Below are 21644 nucleotides of genomic sequence, written 5' to 3'. Positions count from 1 at the left end.
TTGAGTATCTAACAGTTGTTGATACAGCTGGGAAGACAGAGCATTAATCTCAGACTGTAAATTGGTGGAAAAATCCTTGTAAGTGTTTTTTCACTAAATCCCAGGAGTGGTGAGATGTATTATACTGTAAGAGAGTGACACAAATATTGTCATGTTGCCAGTCACATTGTATATTTTGACGATCAGCAAGTGCCTGTTGGCAGTCCCCCATCCATTGGAGTGCTGCTTCTGCAGCTTGCGGTCTCTGCATGATACCATGATCAATCTGTGACTCCTCATTGCTTGGGTGATGTTAGTCATTATGTGATTGACTACTTTAGAAGTATGGATAGACTCTGTCAGGGAGACAGCTACAACAGAGGCTGTGGTAAGATGACAACCAATGAGATAAGGAAGACAACAAGCCATCCAACAAATCTTTTAGGCCTCCACTTAGAAATGGCTTGGACTGGAGGGAGGAGCCAAGATGGCGGAACAGCATGGAAGAATTTTGTGTGTCTCGCGTCTGTGAAACACAGCCAGACCAACACTAAACCATCCTACAAACCTAGAAAACTGATTGGAGGATTAACACAACAATCTGCACAACCTGAACCACCTGAATTCAGCAGGTACACGGCGCGGAGAGGTGAACTTGGGGAGCAAGAGGGAGCAGGAAGGGAGGTCTTCTTGTGAGCAGAGGACAGAGACTGGCAGGGGTGGAGAGAATACAGTAAAAGCACCCCTCCCAAAAGCAGCTGGAGAGAAATTGGAAAATTGGAAACAGCCACAGGGACTAAACTAAAAAGGGAGAAAGGAGAAAGGAGAGGGTTTAAATTCCATTAAGACTGTAAACAAGGGGAGCACAAAGGCTGCAACTCCACAGCTTGATACCTGGCGGTGCTCTGGTGAGAAGGCAGAATCCCAGGAACAGAGTGGGGTCCAGCAGGTTCTCAAGCCACGCAGAGAAAAGTGGTTCCACTGCTGGAAGGACATTTGGTAGAAACTGTTGAAGCCACCTGGTCCCAGCAGACCCCATAAAATGGCCACACTCACTGGTGCTGGAACAACATCATTAAGGGTGAAGCCTACTACCAGGTGTGTGTTGTGATTTTCCATAATCCCTGAAAAGCTGCTGCTACACTGTCTCGTGAACATTTTCTGGGACAGGCTGGCACCTGTCCACAGTCTTGGGGCACCATCAACAACAGGGTCCAGCGAGCGTTCCTGGCTGCAGCTGACATTTGCCCATTGCTCATTCAGCCATTGCTGGGTGACACCCTCCCACAGAGGGAAGGAGGGGGTCAAAGCCACAGTCCTTTGGAAGTAAAGGTCTGGAGAAAACAGCCGCATCTGAGACAAAACTCAGGAGCAAGGTACTGCCTGGGGCCTGGTCACAGACAGTGAAGGAGCAGGGAGTGGACAAGAGCTGAAGACAAAGGATGGGTGCGTGATTACTAATCCGGGAGAACAGACCAGGTAGCTGGTTGGTGCCATTTTCACCGTTCCCGCACATGCACATATGCACCTACGAGCCCCACAACAATCCACACCAGTAGGCTAGCACCACCATCTAGTGGAGAGCAGAGCCATTACACTGAGCCCCGCCCAACTGGGCCAACTTCACTCTTCAAGAACACAAGTCTCACTGCCAGCTTAGTTTGTGGACTATAAAGTGCTACATAGTCTGACTCTAGGGGAAAACGAAGTAATTTCAGTCCTACTTCAATCTGTTAGCAAGTCCATCTATTCAATTTTCTTTCTTTTGTTTTCTTCTCTTTTACACTTCTTTTCTTTTTCTTGATACAGAAAGAGAAAAAATTAATTTTTATTTTCAATTTTTATTAAAAATATATGTCTTTAATTTTTATTACTATATTTTTTACTTGTGGGTAAATTTTTTCAATTTCTATTTTACTTCCATCATTTTATTTCAGTCTATTTCAGTGTATTCACCTTTTCAAAGTTTCAAACGATTCCCTTTTTTTCTTTTTCTTTTTTCTCTTTTTTATTTCTTTTCTTTTTCTTGAACTCAGAAAGAGAAAAACTTCATTTTTTTAATTTTTTTTAATGTTTATTTATTTTTGAGACAGAGACAGACAGAGCATGAATGAGGGAGGGTCAGAGAGAGGGAGACACAGAATCCAAAGCAGGCTCCAGGCCCTGAGCTGTCAGCACAGAGCTCGACTCAGGCCTTGAACTCACGAACTGTGAGATCATGACCTGAGCCGAAGTCAGAGGCTCAACTGACTGAGCCACCCAGGCTCCCCAAGAAAAACTTCATTTTTACTTTAAATTTCTATTAAAAATATTTTTCTTTAATTTTTTTACTATATTTTTTTCTTTTATGTAAATTTTTTCAAATTCTATTTTACTTCCATCATTTTATTTTAGTCTGCTACAGTGTATTCACTTTTTGAATTTTCAAATGATTTCCATTTTTTTTTAATCTTATTTCTATTTTTTCTTTCTTTTCTTTTTCTTGAATACAGAAAGAGAAAAAATTCTTTTATATCTTTAATTTTTATTAAAATATTTTTCTTTATTTTTCTACTATATTCTTTACTTTTGTGTATATTTTTTTCAAATTCTATTTTACTCCCATCATCTCATTTTAGTCTACTTCAGTGTATTCATTTTTTCAAATTCTCAAAAGATTTCCTTTTTTTCTTTCCCCCACCCTTTTTTTCTCTAATCTGTCAAATCACTTTCAACACCCAGACCAAAACACACCTAGGATCTAGCATCATTTATTTGATTTGTGTGTGTGTGTGTGTGTGTTTAATTTTTAATTTTAATATTTTTTAATTTTAATTTTTCTACCTCATTAATTCCTTTTCTCCCTTCAAAATGACAAAATGAAGGAATGCACCCCAAAAGAAAGAGCACGAAGAAACGACAGCCAGGGATTTAACCACACAGGTACAAGCAAGGTGTCTGAACCAGAATTTAGAATCACAATAATAAGAATACTAGCTGCAGTCAAAAATAGATGAGAATCCCTTTCTGCAGAGATACAAGAAGTAAAAAATAGCCAGAATGAAATTGAAACTGCTATAACTGAGCTGCAATCACGGATGGATGCAGCGGCAGCACAGATGGATGAGGCAGAACAGAGAATCAGTGATATAGAGGACAAACTTATGGAGAATAATGAAGCAGAAAAAAAGAGGGAGATTAAGGCAAAAGAGCATGATTTAAGAATTAGAGAAATCAGTGACTCATTAAAAAGGAACAACATGAGAATCATAGGGGTCCCAGAAGTGGAAGAGAGAAATAGGGGTAGGAAGGTTATGTGAGCCAATTATAGCAGAAAATGTTCCTAACCTGGGGAAAGACACAGACATCAAAATCCAGGAAGCACAGAGGACCCCCATTAGATTCAGCAAAAACCAATCAGCAACAAGGCATATCATAGTCAAATACACAAAATACTCAGGCAAGGAGAGAATCATGAAAGCAACATGGAAACAAAGTCCCTAACATACAAGGGAAGACTGATCAGGTTTGCAGTGGACCTACCCACAGAAACTTGGCAGGCCAGAAAGGAGTGGTGGGATGTATTCAGTGTGCTGAATCAGAAAAATATGCACCCAAGAATTCTTTATCCAGCAAGGCTGTCATTCAAAATAGAAGGAGAGATTAAAAGTTTCCCAGATAAACAAAAATTAAAGGAATTTGTGACCACTAAACCAGCCCTGCAAGAAATTTTAAGGGGGAATCTCTGAGGGGAGAAAGGATGAAAATATATCTGTATAAATAAATAAATACCAAAAGCAACAAAGACTAGAAAGAACCAGAGAACGCCACCAGAAACTCCCACTCTACAAGCATCATAATGGCAATAAATTCATATCTTTCAGTACTCACTCTAAACATCAATGGACACAATGCTCCAATCAAAAGACATAGGGTAACAGAATGGAGAAGAAAACACGATCCATCTATATGCTTTTTACAAGAGACCCACTTTAGACCTAAAGACACCTTCAGGTTAAAAATAAGACGGTGGAGAGCCATCTATCATGCTAATGGCCAACAGCAAAAAAAAAAGCTGGAGTAGCCATACTTATATTAGACAATCTACACTTTAAAATAAAGACTGTATCAAGAGATGCAGAATGGCATTATATCATAATCAAGGGGTCTATCCACCAAGAAGACCTTGTAAACATTTGTAAACGTGTAAATTGTAAACATTTATGTGCCAAATGTGAGAGCACCCAAATATATAAATCAATTAATCACAAACATAAAGAAACTCGCCAATAAGAATACCATAAGGGTAGGAGACTTCAACATCCCACTCACAACAATGAACAGATCATCTAATCAAAAAATCAACAAGGAAAGAATGGCCTTGAATGACACACTGGACCAGATGGACTTAACAGATATATTCAGAATATTTCATCCTAAAGCAGCAGAATATACATTCTTCCCCAGTGCACATGGAATGTTCTCCAGAACAGTCCATATACTGGGACACAAATCAACCGTAAGTAAGTACAAAAAGATCGAGATCATACCGTGCATATTTTCAGACCACAACTCTATGAAACTCGAAATTAACCACAAGAAAAAATTTAGAAAGGTAACAAATACTTGTAGACTGAAGAACATCCTACTAAAGAATGAATGGGATAACCAAGCAGTTAAAGAGAAAACTAAAAAGTGTATGGGAGTCAATGAAAAACATAACACCACAACCCAAAACCTCTGGGACTCAGCAAAGGCGGTCATAAGACGAAAGTATCTAGCATTCCAGGCCTTCGTAAAGAAGGAAGAAAGATCTCAGATACACAACCTAACCTTAGGCCTAAAGAGCTGGAAAAAAAAACAGCAAATAAAACCCAAAACCAGCAGAAGACAGGAAATAATAAATATTAGAGCACAAATTAATGCTATCGAAACCAAAAAAAAACAAACAAACAAACAAAAAAAAACAGAACAGATCAATGAAACGAAAAGCTGGTTCTTTGAAAGAAATAAGAAAATTGATAAACCACTATCCAGTTTGATCACAAAGAAAAAGGAAAGGACCCAAATAAATAAAATCAAGAATGACAGAGGAGAAATCACAACCAACACAACAGAAATAAAAACAGTAATAAAGAGAATATTATGAGCAATTATATGCCAATAAAATGGGCAATCTGGAAGAAATGGACAAATTCCTAGAAACATATACACTACCAAAACTGAAACAGGAAGAAATAGAAAATTTGAACAGACCCATAACCAGTAATCAAAAATCTGCCAAAAACAAGAGTCCAGGGCCAGATGGCTTTCCAGGGGAATTCTACCAAATATTTATGGCAGAGTTAACACCTATTCTCTTGAAGGTGTTCCAAAAAATAGAAATGGAAGGAAAACTTCCAAACTCTTTCTATGAAGCCAGCATTACCTTCATTCCAAAACCAGACAAAGACCCCACTAAAAAGGAGAACAATAGGGGCGCCTGGGTGGTGCGGTCGGTTAGGCATCCGACTTCAGCCAGGTCACGATCTCGCGGTCCGTGAGTTCGAGCCCCGCGTCGGGCTCTGGGCTGATGGCTCGGGGCCTGGAGCCTGTTTCCGATTCTGTGTCTCCCTCTCTCTCTGCCCCTCCCCTGTTCATGCTCTGTCTCTCTCTGTCCCAAATATAAATAAACGTTGAAAAAAAAAATAAAAAAAAGGAGAACAATAGACCAATTTCCCTGATGAACATGAATGCAAAAATCCTCAACAAGATATTAGCCAACCAGATCCAACAATACATTAAAAAAATTATTCACCACCACCAAGTGGTATTTATACCTGGGATGCAGGGCTGGTTCAATACCTGCAAAAAAATTAACGTGATTCATCACATCAATAAAAGAAGGGACAAGAACCATATGAGCCTCTCCATAGATGCAGAGAAAGCATTTGACAAAATACAACATCCTTTCTTGATAAAAACCCTCAAGAAAGTAGGGATAGAAGGACCATACCTCAAGATCATAAAAGCCATATATGAATGACCCAACGCTAATATCATCCTCAATGGGGAAAAACTGAGAGCTTTCTCCCTAATGTCATGAGCAAGACAGGGTTGTCCACTCTCGCTACCATTATTCAACATAGTATTGGAACTCTTAGACTCTGCAATCAGACAACACAAAGAAATAAAAGGCATCCAAATTGGCCAGGAGGAGGTCAAACTTTCACTCTTCACAGATGGCATGATACTCTATATGGAAAACCCAATAGATTCCACCAAAAAACTGCTAGAACTGATTCATGAATTCAGCAAAGTTGCAAGATATAAAATCAATGCACAGAAATTGGTTGCATTCCTATACACCAACAATGAAGCAACAGAAAGAGAAATCAAGGAATCTATCCCATTTACAGTTGCACCAAAAACCATAAGATACCTAGGAATAAACGTAACCAAAGAGGTGAAAAATCTATATGCTGAAAACGATAGGAAGCTTATGAAAGAAATTGAAGAAGACACACAAACGTGGAAAAAGATTCCATGCTCCTGGATAGGAAGAACAAATATTGTTAAAATGCCAATAGTACCAAAAGCAATCTACATATTCAATGCAATCCCGATCAAAGTGACATCAGCATTCTTCACAGAGCTAGAAAAAATAATCCTAAAATTTGTATGGAACCAGAAAAGCCGCCGAATAGCCAAAGAAATCTTGAAAAAGAAAACCAAAGCAGGAGGCATCACAATCCCAGACTTCAAGCTATACTTCAAAGCTGTAATCATCAAGACAGTATGGTACTGGCACAAGAACAGACACTCAGATCAATGGAACAGAATAGAGAACCCAGAAATGGACCCACAGACATATGGCCAACTAATTTTTTTTTAATTTTTTTTTCAACGTTTATTTATTTTTGGGGGGACAGAGAGAGACAGAGCATGAACGGGGGAGGGGCAGAGAGAGAGGGAGACACAGAATCGGAAACAGAGGGCCAACTAATTTTTGACAAAGCAGGAAAGAATATCCAGTGGAATAAAGACAGTGTCTTCAGCAAGTGGTGCTGGGAAAACTGGACAGTGACATGCAGAAGAATGAACCTGGACCACTTTCTTACACCATACACAAAAATAAACTCAAAATGGGTGAAAGACCTCAGTGTAAGACAGGAATCCATCAAAATACTCAAGAAAGCAGGCAAAAACATCTTTGATCTTAACCACAGCAACTTCTTCCTCAACACATCCCTAGAGGCAAGGGAAACAAAAGCAGAAATGAACTACTGGGACCTCATCAAAATAAAAAGCTTCTGCATAGTGAACGCAACAATCAGCAAAACTAAACAGGAACCAACAGAATGGGAGATGATATTTGCAAATGACATCTCAGATAAAGGGTTAGTATCCAAAATCTACACAGAACTTATCAAACTCAACACCCAAAAAACAAATAATCCAGTGAAGAAATGGGCAAAAGACATGAATAGACACATCTCCAAAGAAGACATACAGATGGCCAACCGACACACAAAAAAATGCTCAACATCACTCATCATCAGGGAAATACAAATCAAAACCACGATGAGATACCACCTGACACCTGTCAGAATGGCTAACATTAACAACTCAGGCAACAACAGATGTTGTTGATGATGCGGAGACAGAGGATCTCTTTGCATTCTTGGGGGCAATGCAAGCTGGTGCAGCCACTCTGGAAACAGTATGAAGATTCCTCAAAAAACTAAAAATAGAACTACCTTATGACCCAGCAATTGCACTACTAGGCATTTATCCATGGGATACACGTGTGCTGTTTCACAGGGACACATGCACCCCCATGTTTATACCAGCACTATCAACAATAGCCAAAGTATGGAAAGAGCCCAAATGTCCCATGATGGATGAATGGATAAAGGAGATGTGATACACACACACACACACACACACACACACACACACACACACTGGAGTATTACTTGGCAATCAAAAAGAATGAAATCTTGCCATTTGCAACTACGTGGATGGAACTGGAGGGTATTATGCTAAGTGAAATTAGTCAGAGAAAGACAAAAATCATATGACTTCACTCATATGAGGACTTTAAGAGACAAAACAGATGAACATAAGGGAAGGGAAACAAAAATAATATCAAAACAGGGAGGGGGACAAAACAGAAGAGACTCATAAATATGAAGATCAAACAGAGGGTTACAGGAGGGGTTGTGGGATGGGGGATGGGCTAAATGGGTAAGGGGCATTAAGGAATCTACTCCTGAAATCACTGTTGCATTATATGCTAATTTGGATGTAAATTTTAAAAAATAAAAAAAATAAAATTATTTAAAAAAGAAATGGCTTGGGATAATTCAGCTAATTCAGAGGCCACTGGACCCTTCCCAGGGCCTTATTAGATTTACTGGCAGCCAAATTTGAGGCTGTCTTTTTAGGATAAACATTGTGAGATAGAAGGTTTGGTAACATGATGACTGATACAGGCTGTGTACCAAGCCAGAGGAGATACTTCAAAAACATAATGTGGGTTGTCAAATGTTATATTAACTGACTTAAAGAAAGGAGGATCTATGATGTGAGGCCAACACAGTGATGAAAAAGTAGTAGCAGTCTGGATAAAGAAAAAGATTAAGCAAATCATTACCTTACCCAAACTCTGAGAAACCACAGCTAAATATATGCTACAAACCTTTTTTCTATGGTAGATGGCGCTCTGACACAGTGCATGACTTTGGTGGCATGTCGATGGAGCTTCTTAAGTTGTCCCAGGTGACGTCATATACCTTGGTCGTTTGCGGGCATTGTCTCCCCTGTTGTCCTTGTAAGGACAAATTGGCCATCTGAGGAAGAGAGTTGAAGAATCAACTCCTGGTATGGTTTAATCAGACAGGCAGAAACCCACTGGGATCCTGATGGGAGAAGAAGACATCCATATGCCCGTCCCCATGTTATCAGTTCATATGGTCCTTTCCATGAATATATGTCTTTAAGTAGCACCTTGGCTCTGATATTTGAGCTGGGAGATAGTGCAAAATGCTGGTGGGAAGCTGTGAGGCCATGGGAATCACAATTTTTAAAAATTTAGAATGTAGAAGTTTTTATATAGTGAATTCCATGGGGAAGCATTTTGTGTTTTCCCTCTTTTGTGAAGCATTTGTTTTAAAGTGGCATGTGTACATTCTATAATAGCTTGTCTGGTAGGGTGATATGGTATGCACATAATGTGTTGTGTATTCCAACTTTGGAAGAATGCCTTTACCATGGAGGAAAGGTATCCAGGTTGTTGTCAGTTTTAATTTGTTGAGGTTTACTGGCTTGTGAAAGTGCATGTAAAAAAATGAAGAATGATATTTTTTGCACTTTCTCCAGTGTGAATAGAGGCCATTATAAATCCTGAAAAGGTTTCCACAGACACGTGGGTATATTTGTGATGCCTGAGTGGGGCATAGTATGTCATATCAGCTTGCCAAAGCTTATTTGCATTTAGATCTGTGGGGTTTATTCCCCATTGCTGTGTCCTCCTGATTGCTATTGACAGTCAGGACCAGCAGCAACAATGTGTTTCTCTCGAGTAACTGTGAGATGGAATTGTTTAATAAAGGACTTATAATTTTGATGAAAAAAGTCATGAGACAATCGAGCAGTTTTAAAAGCTATATTGTAGTCAACAAATTGGTCTGCAAACTCGTTTCCTTCTGTTAAAGGTCCAGGTAAACCTGAGTGTGCTGTTATGTGAGTGATAAAAAGAGGGTATACTTGTTCACCTAGTAAGGCTTGTAAAGTTAAAAATAATGACAATAAGGAGGGATCCGTTAATTCCCTAACAGAGGCCTGTTCTATATTCTCTATCACATAAACTACATATTGAGAATCTACTACAATATTAATAGGTTGGTTAGGAAATTGTTGTAAACCCATAATAGTGGCCTTTAATACTGCTCTTTGAGTAGATGTTTGAGTATTTTTCACAGAGCTAGAACAAACAGTCCTAAAAGTTTTATGGAACAATGAAAGACCCCAAATAGCCAAAGAAATCCTGAAAAAGAAAACCAAAGCTGGAGGCATCACAATCCCAGACTTCAAGCTATACTACAAAGCTGTAATCATCAACACAGTATGGTACTGGCACAAAAACAGACACATAGATGAATGAAACAGAATAGAAAATCCAGAAATGGACCTGCAACTATACAGTCAACTAATCTTCAACAAAGCAGGAAATATCTAATGGAACAGAGACAGTCTTTTCAACAAATGGGGTTGGGAAAACTGTACAGCAACATGCAGAAGAATGAAACTGGACCACTTTCTTACAATATACACAAAATAAGTTCAAAATGTATAAAAGACCTAAATGTGAGATAATAAACCATCAAAATCCTAGAAGAGGACACAGGCAGCAACCTCACTGACATCAGCCTTAGTAGCTTCTTACTAGACATGTCTCCTGAGGCAAGGGAAACAAAAGCAAAAATGAACTGCTGGGACCTCATCAAGATAAAAACGTTTTTGCACAGTGAAAGAAACAATCAAGGAAACTAAAAGGCAACCTACAGAATGGGAGAAGATATTTGCAAATGACATATATGATAAAGGGTTAGTATCCAAAATCTATAAAGAACTTATCAAACTCAATGCTCAAAAAAACAAATAATCCAGGGAAGAAATGGGGAGAAGACATGAATACACACTTTTCCAAAGAAGACATCCAGATGGCTAACAGACACATGAAAAAAATGCTCAACATCACTCATAATCAGGGAAATATAAATCAAAACCACAATGAGATACCACCTCACACCTGTCAGAATGGCCAAAATTAACAAATCAGGAAATATCAGGCGTCAGCAAGGATGCAAAGAAAGGGAAACCCACTTGCACTGTTGGTGGGAGTGCAAACTGGTGCAGCCACTCTGGAAAACAGTATGGAGGTTCTCAGAAAGTTAAAAATAGAACTACTCTCTGATACAGCAATTGTACTTCTAAGTTTTTACTCAAAGGAAACAAAAATACAGATGTGAAGGAGCACATGCACCCCAATGTTTATAGCAGCACTATCGACAGTAGCCAAATTAAGGAAAAAGTCCAAGTGTCCATAAACTGATGAATGGATAAAGAAGATGTGAGACATAGATATATATGTGTGTGTATATATACATATATATATACACATATATAATGGAATATTATATATATAAGGGAATATTACTCAGCCATAAAAAAGAATGAAATCTTACCATTTATAGTGATGTGGATGGAGCTAGAGAGATAATGCTAAGAAAAATATCTCAATCAGAGAAAGACAAATACCATATAATTTCATTCATGTGTGAAATTTAAGAAAAAAAACAATCACATTGGGAAAAAAGAGAAAGGAAAACCAAGAAACAGATTCTTAGCTATAGAGAACACACTGATGGTTACTAGAGGGGAGGTGGGTGGGGGATGGGCTAGATGGGTGATGGGTATTAAGGAGGGCACTTGTTATAATGAGCATTACATGTAAGTGACAAATCACTAAATTCTACTCCTGAAACCAATATTACACTATATGTTAGCTAACTAGAATTTAAATAAAAATTTGAAAAAAATATGCAGGGAATTCTTCAATTTGACCATAAGAAACCAACCCAGTGTAAAAATGGAGAAAAGATCTGAACAGACACCTCACCAAGGAATATATATATGTAGATGGAAAAGAAGCTAACTCATTGCTAGTGGAAATCCAAAATGGTATAAGTACTTTGGAAGACATCTTGGCAGTTTCTTACAGATCTGAACCAAACTTAGGACACAGCAAATGTCTTCTTACTTATCTATGGGACTAAATTGGAACTAATACCCACATTAAAGTCTGCACATGAATGTTTATGGCGGCTTCATTCATAATGTCCTTAATATGAGCATGAATAAAGAAAATGTGGGACATCAACACAATGGAGTATTTACTAATCATGTTGCTCTTTCTATAGAAATTCTCATTGTTCTCCGGTATTATATCAACTTGGTCTTCTAAGCCTAAAACATAATTTCAACTTTATTAGAAACTCCCAGGTGGTTTTTCATTCCTATATGCATTCACCCTTTTAACAACATTCTACTCATATTGGTTGAATTCATACCTTCATTTTATTAACGTATTTTTCTACCTCAGATAATGTATTACATAGATTGTTTATTTCCCTCTTCCATTCTCTGTACAGATTTCCTGTCCAAGTCTTTGTTTCCTTTTCTTCTTCTCTGTGTAGTTGTTTTGGAGAGCTCTTCTACTACTTATAGTAGAGTGTTAATATTTAGGAATGACTCACAAGAATTCTGACTAAAGAATCTTTGTATGTTGTGGCTTATAGAGATATCTTGAAGGAAGTTGGCTTTTTAACTGGGGACCCCACTTTTCAGGCAAAGTTATAACTTTTAAATTAAATATCATGTTTCTCACCTGAATAGGTATTCATTTTACTCCTGGCAGGTAATGGCCTGACTGCCAACTCTCTTGACTCTCTAGAGTGGAAATAGAATGGGAATGCCAGTGTCCACACGCAGAGGTCTACTAGACCTCCTTTCCAGTGGGGTGTCTCCTCTCCACCTTCAGGGAAACTTCATGACCTGAGTCCAGACACAGCCACCAATCCTTCTGCCCTGCTCCTCATATGGATGAGCTCCTTTTCTTATGTAAATTCTGGAGTATATCTCCTAATGCCCCCTCCTATAGATGGAGCACTGGAGATCCTATCCATTACAATCATTTCCAGGACCCCATATCTGAATGGAGAAGGAGAATGACCCAAACGAGGAAGGCAGTCAAGGGCCTGGACTCTGGACCACTGCCTCATCCTCCGTTTCTGTGAACAGTTAGCCCTGGAGCTTGAAACTTAGTCCACAGTTACACAGCCTGACAATAGAATATAAGAGAAACTTGGTAAGGTTTCCAAATTTTCATCAACTGCAACACTAACCCTCTCAAGCAAACAGGGCCAGAAATCAGCACAGGCAGAACTGGAGCCCAGATCACTAGGACCAGCCTCAGTGGGTCCCCACACCACCCAACACCAGGACACCAGGAACTGGCGACAGTCACCCGGGTTCAGCATTTTTAATGCCTCCCCTGCTCCACGGGACCCACATGCAAATCACCTGAGGTGCTCCCAGAAAAGACCCGCATCACAGGCCAAGGCCAGTGTGTTGGGTCTCCATCCAGAAGACAGAAATGCAGATGCTGTGGTCCCTCCTCTGCCTGCTGGCAGCTCCCCTGGGTGAGGATCTGGGGGCTCTGGGATAGACTAGGGCCTTTCTGTGGGATGAGACAGACTCACCATGACTCTCCTTACCCCCCAGGTGTCCTATCTCAACTTACACTTCGGGAGTCCGGCCCAGGACTGGTGAAGCCTTCACAATCCCTCTCTCTCACCTGCGTTGTCTCCGGAGGCTCTGTTACCAGCAGTTACTACTGGAACTGGATCCGCCAGCGCCCTGGGAGAGGGTTGGAGTGGCTGGGGTACTGGTCAGGTAGCAGCAGCTACAACCCGGCTTTCCAGGGCCGCATCTCCATCACTGCTGACACAGCCCAGAACCAGTTCTCCCTGCAGCTGAGCTCCATGACCACCGAGGACACGGCCGTGTATTACTGTGCAAGAAGCACAGTGAGGGAAAGTCAGTGTGAGCTCAGTCACAAACCTTGGTGCAGGGACCTGGAGGGGCTGGGCTGCAGGGGCACTCAGGATCCACAAGAGGGCACACAGGACCTACCAGGGGAACTAGGGCATCAGGGGGTGCTTAGGGCCCCTTACCACAGGGACCAGCCCAGAAACAGGGGCAGAGCAGGAGTGAGGTCCCCACTGTCAGTATCTGGAGCTTTCTCTTCCTGGCACTCTGATCCTATGGGGACCTCCCTTTCTTTCTTGCTTGCGTTCCCTTTTGTTTCAGTCCCAGTGTGATGTTTGGACCATGTAGATGATGCCATTTTTCACAATGTGTGGGAAGTGCTCCAAGAGGTCAACGCATCAGTGCTGTGTCTCCCCTTACTTCTTTCTCCGACACGTTCTTGGTCAGACCCCTGGTAGCTCATCGGAAATAGAAACGCTGGCATTAACTGAAACCCACAGATATTATCCATTTTATAATATTAGAAAATTATACTTGAAATGTTCTGCCATCTCTACAGGGTTACCTTCCCTTATTGGTTCTCAGATTGCCCACAGCCCTTCTTTCCTTGGTGTATGATATGGCTTCTAACTACAAGACATCATCACAGGAGCCCTCACCCCTGGTCAGGGCACATTGTATAGGGTGGCATCTTGCTCCTTCCTCCTAGGGTCCACTTGCCTCTCTGACATTCCGCGAGGGTAATTTCTGAGCTCCAACCTGGCGAGTGAAACACTCAGACCACTTCGCGGACAGCAGGGGCTCAGTGTCTGGGTTACCACTATGTCCACAACTGCTTCCAGGGAGTGGGCGTCTCCCACCTGGCTTCTTGGTCTGAATGAATTACAGCATCCCATCTAAGTCCAGCCTCACAAGCTGTGTGGCTGTTCCCATCCTGGGTGTATGAAAGCCACTTTGGAAATGCAGGGGGATATTCTGATTTCATTCTCAGTTCAAATGCTCTTTAGTTTTAGTCTATTTCTGGATGCTGACAAGAGCTTGGACTCTTACGTCCAAGCTCATTTTTTGTTTCAAATGTTATAGTATTCCACCAGCCATTCCAGTATATATGGTACAGGAAGGAGAATCCTCCCCTTGGCTGGGTTCCTCACAATGGAAAGGAATTAAGAAGTATAATATCTAGAAGAAAAAGCAAAAATGTGGCCACGTGTTGTTAATAAGAAACCCACAAGACACTGAATACAAAATGCTGGTACACATATGAAAAGCTTACATAATGTTTATGGTAATTCTGAGAAAACTTAATTTGAAATAATGATCCATTTCTCTTCATATAATTCAAAGTATTAGAGAGAATATGATTTTATTTTTTATTTTTTTGACGTTTATTTATTTTTGAAACAGAGAGAGACAGAGCATGAACATGGGAGTGTCAAAGAGAGAGGGAAACACAGAATCTGAATTAGGGCTGTCAGCACAGAGCCCCACACGGGGCTTGAACTCACGGACTGTGAGATCATGACCTGAGCTGAAGTTGGACGCTCAACCATCTGAGCCACCCAGGCACCCCGAGAATATGAGTTTAAATGTTATCAGACACGTGGGGAGAAAGCTACTTTAACGTGGGCAATTGCATGTGCTTTGGTATAGCTATATCCCCAAAAGAGCAATGGACCCTTTTAATGAAAACTCCCATTCCTGTGGTACAATAATTCAATACATGAATCCCATACCCCAGGGGAAATACCATTTATGAAACACTGTGATAGTGATAACAATCTTCAATTCCAAAAATCGTGCATCCATATTTAAAATCCACCCTGCAGTAAAATAATAACAAATTTTGTAATAAGGTGGACAAAACATTCTCTAAAATATACTGGTTGGTTACTAAAAGGAAAGTTTCAGCACAGTAGATAAAACTAAAAGCATTTGTTAAACTGATAAAGAGATGCAGAGATGACAGAGACAGAGAGACGGAGACACAGGGCCGCATCTCCATCACTGCTGACACATCCAGGAACCAGCTCTCCCTGCAGCTGAGCTCAGTGACCACTAAGGATATGGCCATATATTATTGTGCAAGAGACACAGCTAGTGGACATTGTGAGCCCAGACACAAACCCCCCTGCAGGGAAACAGGAGGTGCTGGGCTGCAGGGCACCTCAGGTCATGAGGGGGTGCTCAGGTCACCAGGGGGCGCTGGGTACACCAGCGCATGGTCAGGTCACCAAAGGGCACTTGGGTCACCAGGGAGAGCTAAGGACACAAGGGGGCGCTCAGGATCCACCATGGGGCGCTCAGGTCACCAGCAGTTGCTCAGGTCAGTCACATGGCGGGGGGTCACTCAAGACACCAGAGGGTGCTCAGGACTACACAGCATAGGGACCAGCTCCTGAGCCCATGCATGGGAGTATATGTCCTCCATTAGTCTGGTGTGTGATTTTATTCCCTATGAGTGTATGCCTCCCCCAAGGACTCACTGTCTTTCTTCATGTGTTGCATTTTTTTAACACCACCCCACAGGTAAAGTCACTTACCACCTCTGCTCAATTAATTTAAATAGTCAGGAGTCCTTAATACTTCCTTGGTTCTCTACTCCAGGAAATCTTTCCATTTTAAGGAGGCAATTGAGAAATCCCTTGGGCAGTGGCCAAGGGCATGATGTTGCAGCCCAGGTGACCAGTGACCTCTGGCTACGGTCCACTCACAACCTGCCTGTGTTGAATAAAACACACAATACTTTTACGTAACACAAAAAGAATCTTATTAGCACTGTTCTGTATTTTGAACTTCCAGGAGTTAAAAAAGTACAATACAATACGTGAAATGAAAAATACGGGTAATAAGATTAACACTGCATATTAAAACATGAGTGAACTTGAAGAAGAGTAATAAAAACCATCCAAAACTTAGCACAGAATAATGTATGTCTCCAAAAACAAAATCCAAGTGCCTGTAATGTAACAGACAATAGAAGCAGTCTAACATATACATACATATGTGTGTATACATGTATCTCCACATGCATACACACATATGTGTATGTAAATATAATGTATAACTGGAATCAAGGAAAATATTTTCAGAATTTGATGTAAATTATCAACAGATCTAAGGAGACCAAAGTGCCCCAAGAAGAATAAAACTAAAGAAAATTCAATCAAGACACATCAAAATAAAATTCCTGAAAACCGAGGAAAATCCTAAAAGCAGCAAAGAAAAAAAAACATATTATGAAGACAGGAACAAGGTTAATAACAACATCAAAACTTTCCATGAAAAACAACCAAAGCAGAAGGCAAGGGGTGAGAACTTTAAAGTGCTGAAGGAAAATTTTAAAGCCATTAACTTAGAATTCTAAACTAAGTGAAACTATATTCCAAATTTTAAGGCAAAATTGGCTGAAAACAAAATTACAAAATATCAAAATCTGTGCTTAGAAGGAAACACATAGCATTAAATGCTTACACCAGAAAATAATAAAGATCTTAAGTTAATAACCTAAGCTTCCACTTTAGAAATTAGGAAAGGAAAATCAAAATAAACTAAAATCAATCAGAAGAAAGGGAAAATAAAGATGAATGGAGATCATTGAAATTGAAAACAGAAAAACAATAAAGAAAATGAACAACGGCAAAGCAGATTGTTTGAAAAGATCAATCCAATTGCTGGCAAGACTGACAAAGGAAAAAGAGACAAATCATCAATAACAAAGTCTAATGAGGAGATATAAAAACATTCCACACTGTGTTTCATGAGACCACATTCTCTGTACAGTCAGTACAAAGAAAGAAAACTTCAGACCAGTATTCCTTATTAACATAGATGCTAAAATCCTTAGCCACAATATAATAATAATGAAAATACAAAATATAAAAAAAGAAACAAAGTAACCTTCACTTACTTTGAAAACCTTTGTGGCTGGTGTGAGGGAGACAAGAGAGAGGACGGTTACTGTGTAGGCCAACTTTCACTCTCACTAATATAATCACTGCTGTCTATTGGCTCCGTGGAATCTTTTTTCTTTTTGTGCAACTTTAACAAGTAACCTATCCAATGACACTTGCTTTCGTCTCCCTTTGAGGATTTTGCAGAAATGTGGCATTGCATTGTCAATAAACAGATTCATTGCTCGCACTGCTACAGCCTTGTTTGCGTGGTGCTTTTCTATAGAATGTTTCACTGTTTCCCACATTTTACACATCTCCCAAATCTCATTTGAAGTGAGGGATTCCTTGGCCTTTTTCTCCTCCTCTGCAGACGAGATCTCCCCCATAACCTCTGCTCACGATGCAGACCCATCAGTTCGTCGGTGTCGGCTCCTGGCCATGCTCCTCTGCCAGCTCCTGAATGTCGTCCTCATTCACCTCCAGTCCCCTGTCCTTCCCCAAGGACACAGCTTCATCGACAACTGGCGGCTGCTGTTCATGAGCAAGCCCCTCTAAGTCAGGTCCAAGAACGCAACCAGGCTACAGTTTTCTGCAAGCAGAATTGAGGGTTCTCTTGGTGACCCCATCCCAGGCTTTATCGATGATCTTCAGGCAGTTCACAATGTGGAAATGATTTTTCCCAAGCTCTCATAGGGCAAGATTTGTTCCTTTGGTCACTTCGAAGCATCGCTGAAATCGTGCTTTGGTGTAAAGCCTTTCAAAGTTCTGAATGACCTGCTGATCCATGGGCTGGAGGACTAGAGTGGTGTTGGGAGGAAGGAACTTGCCCTTAATGAACTCGAATTCCTCCAGCAGGTCGTTCTCAAAGCCTGGAGGCCGAGCACGAGCATCACCCATAACCCAAGGCAGATTCTTCTCTAAAAGGTATTTCTTCACTGCAGGACTGAAGACCTCATTGATCTACTCAACAAGATATGAGTGACCCAAGCCTTGCCTTTGAACCTCCACAGAACATTTAACTGGCTCTCCTTGTATTTCTTGAAGGCTTGTGGATTCTCAGAATGATACATGAGCAGGGACTTGACTTTGAAACCCCCACTTGCATTAGCACAAAACAAGAAGGCGAGATGGTCTTCCATGGGCTTGTGACGGGCACTGCATTCTCTTCTGTAATGCACGCCCTCTTTGGCATCTCTTTCCAAAAAAGCCCCGTCTCATCGCAGTTAAAAACTTGCTCTGGCAGGTAACACTCGGAAGCCATGAGCTTCTGGAACTCAGTAGCGAACATCTCAGCTGCCTTAGCATCTGAACTCACAGCCTCTCCATGCCTCACAACACTACAGATGCCACTTTTCCTCTTAAAGTTATTGAACCATCCCCTGCTTGCCTTGAGGCCTTTTTCATTTTCCTCTGGTGTACCTGGCAGTTTACTTGCAAGGTCAGTGTACAAGGCCTTTGCCTTCTTGCAGGTAAAGTTCTCAGTCACAGTATCACTTGCTAGTTGTTTCTTGTTTATCCAAACCAGAAGCATATTTTCAACATCTTCCAGAACACATGGCGATTGCTTTGAGATTCTCATGACTCCTTTGGCTGCATCTAGCCTCCTTATTTCTTCTTTCTTCTTTAATGTTGTACAAATAGTCGATGTAGATGTCTTATAAAATCTTGCAATTTTGGCCACTAATATACCTCGTTTGTACTTCTCGATGATTTCCTTCTTAACTTGCACCATAATCATTTCCTTTTTCTTACTGCCTTTCTTTTCAACCTTTCCCTGCATGGAGGCCATTGTATATGCTCACACGCATGTTGACTACAGTAAAGAATTAATGAACTCTTGTCATTTACTGAATTTAATGTAACCAGCAATAAGGCAGCAGAGGAGAGGGTCTCTATCTGCAGGCAGATTAACCTAGAATGATGCAAAGCTTTCCTAAGTTTACTCTCGTCTGGAAGCAGAGGACTTCCCATAGGTGCTTTGAAGTGACAAAAATACACGAGTGCCAGTTGTGGACACCTTCCAACATTCTTAAAAATCACTGATTTCTGCCAAACACTTTGGCCTGAGACCAAGCATCCAAGCATGGGAGACAATCCCCCACAGTCCTGCAGAGAGAGAGAGAGAGAGGAACCATTGACTCAGTTGTGATTATGTGATGTTTGACATCACATACTGCTCGTATTGAAAAACATCACTTGTTCATCAAGTTAAAATTTATTAGCAATGTTTTCTCTTCTTGTGTAACACTCAAAGAACAAGTTACTCACAATCCAAGGTGTTACTGTATCAGCAAACCCTATCAGCAACATATGAAAATAATACCATGCCATGACAAAGCAGGAACTATCCCAACAAGTCAAGCCTGCTTCAGTTTTTGGTTTTTTGTTTTTTGTTTTTTGTTTTTTGTTTTTGAGGTAGGGAAGAGGGAGGGGCAGAAAGAGAGGAAGAGAGAGAATCTCAATCAGGTTTCATGTTGTCAGCATACCACAACCATGAAATCATGACCTGAGCCAAAATCAAGAGTTAGACGCTTAACTGGCTGAGCCACCCAGGCACCCTGCTTCCACACTTTTAAATTAATCAATTTCATCCAACATGTCAGCTGCATAAAGGAGAGTATTAACATGACTATGTAAATTGAGAGAGGAAGTTATTTGACAAATTACAGCATCCAGTGACGATAAAAACTCTTGGAGAGTTTGGGATAAAAGGGCCCTTCCTCAGTCTGATAAGGAGAAACATACAGCTAACATCATACTTCATGGTGAAAAGCTGAGTGATTCCCCCTCAGATCTGGAAAAAGTCAAGGATATCAAGTCTTCCCACATCTATTCAACATTTTACTTGAAACTCTAACGATGGCAATAAGACTAAAAAATACAGAAGGATGTGCAAATGTGAAAGGAAAAGAGATGTCCGTATTTGTAGACAATATTTGTACCTCTGAGAAAAAAAAATCAAAGGGATCTACCCCCAAATCATCCATAATTTAATAAATGACTTTAGAAAGATCACAGGTCAATAAACAAAACATTAATCTATTTCTATATACTACCAATGTCTAAATAAAATCCAAAATTAAAGTAAGGGATGCCTTGGTGCCTCAGTCCATTAAGCATCCAGCTTTTGGTTTCAACTCAGGTCATGATCTCATGGTTTGTGAGTTCGAGCCTTGCATAGGGCTCTGTGCTGATGGTGCAGAGCCTGCTTGGGATTCTCTCTCTCTCTCTCTCTCTCTCTCTCTCTCTGTCCCTCCCCTGCTCACTCTCCCTCTCTCAAAATAAATAAATAAACATTCTAAAAATATATAAAGTAAAAATACAATTTGTAATATCCCACCAAAAGGATTAAATATTTAGATATAAATCTAACAAAACCTGTAAATGGACCTATGCTCTAGGTAAAATAAACCAAAGAAGACATAAATAAATAAATGGAGACATATTGCAAGGTGTATTATAGGAAAGATTTCAGTTCTCCACAAACTGATTTGCAGAATTAACAGAATGTCAATCAGACTATTAGCAAACTTTTTTGTAGATCTGGGCAAACTGAGTTTTAAATTTATATGGACAAAGGAACTGAAGCATCCAAAACAGTGCTGAAAACCAAGTTGGGGGGATCATACACAGTCTTAAGTCTCAATACAATTACAGCAATAAAGACTGTGTGATCCTAGCAAAGGAATAGATAATGGGACAGAACTGAGTTCTGTGTGGAAAACCATCCCCACAAACATGGCCAATAGGTTTTTGACAGAGATGCAACCAGCCTCAAGAAGTTGACAGCACTGTTTATCACAAATTCACCTGGAAATTAGGGTGGACGTCTGTGCTCACTAATTGCCTTTATCCAAAGGAAAAGTAAATTTCCCATATTTTATGACAGGAAGTAGGCGTGCAACTTGGAGTCAGGTGCCCGTGAAGTTAGGCTCCCTCTGTCTCACAGAAACTGGGTGATGGGGCGCTGCCTTCCCAGATGATGACATTTGAAAGCCATGGCTCCCAGGTCCTTGAGGGAACATGCCTGGGGGATCCCGCTGGCAACAGGTCAATTTAGCTTATAAAGTCTTACATACATTTCAGAGAAGCAGATAAAGAATTCATAATCCCAAAGTCTCTAAGGAAAGGGGGGAAGGAGATCTCTTTATCTTTCTTGCACTAGGAAAAATGACTTTTTTTGAAAGAGAGAGATAG

At 40.4% G+C, this 21644-nt stretch overlaps 2 gene segments (V, D, J or C); both read left to right on the top strand.

The window, feature by feature from the left end:
* LOC101091707 overlaps positions 1–21644 on the top strand; it is a 104840-nt gene that overhangs the window by 19813 nt on the left and 63383 nt on the right.
* On the top strand, positions 13068–13901 carry LOC111560938. The segment is given in 2 exon segments: positions 13068–13205; positions 13288–13901. Coding segments are annotated over 2 exon segments (645 nt in total).

The sequence above is a fragment of the Felis catus genome, chromosome B3 (assembly GCF_018350175.1).
Source record: "Felis catus isolate Fca126 chromosome B3, F.catus_Fca126_mat1.0, whole genome shotgun sequence".
Taxonomy (NCBI): domain Eukaryota; kingdom Metazoa; phylum Chordata; class Mammalia; order Carnivora; family Felidae; genus Felis; species Felis catus.
This window is presented reverse-complemented; position numbering and strand designations above follow the sequence as displayed.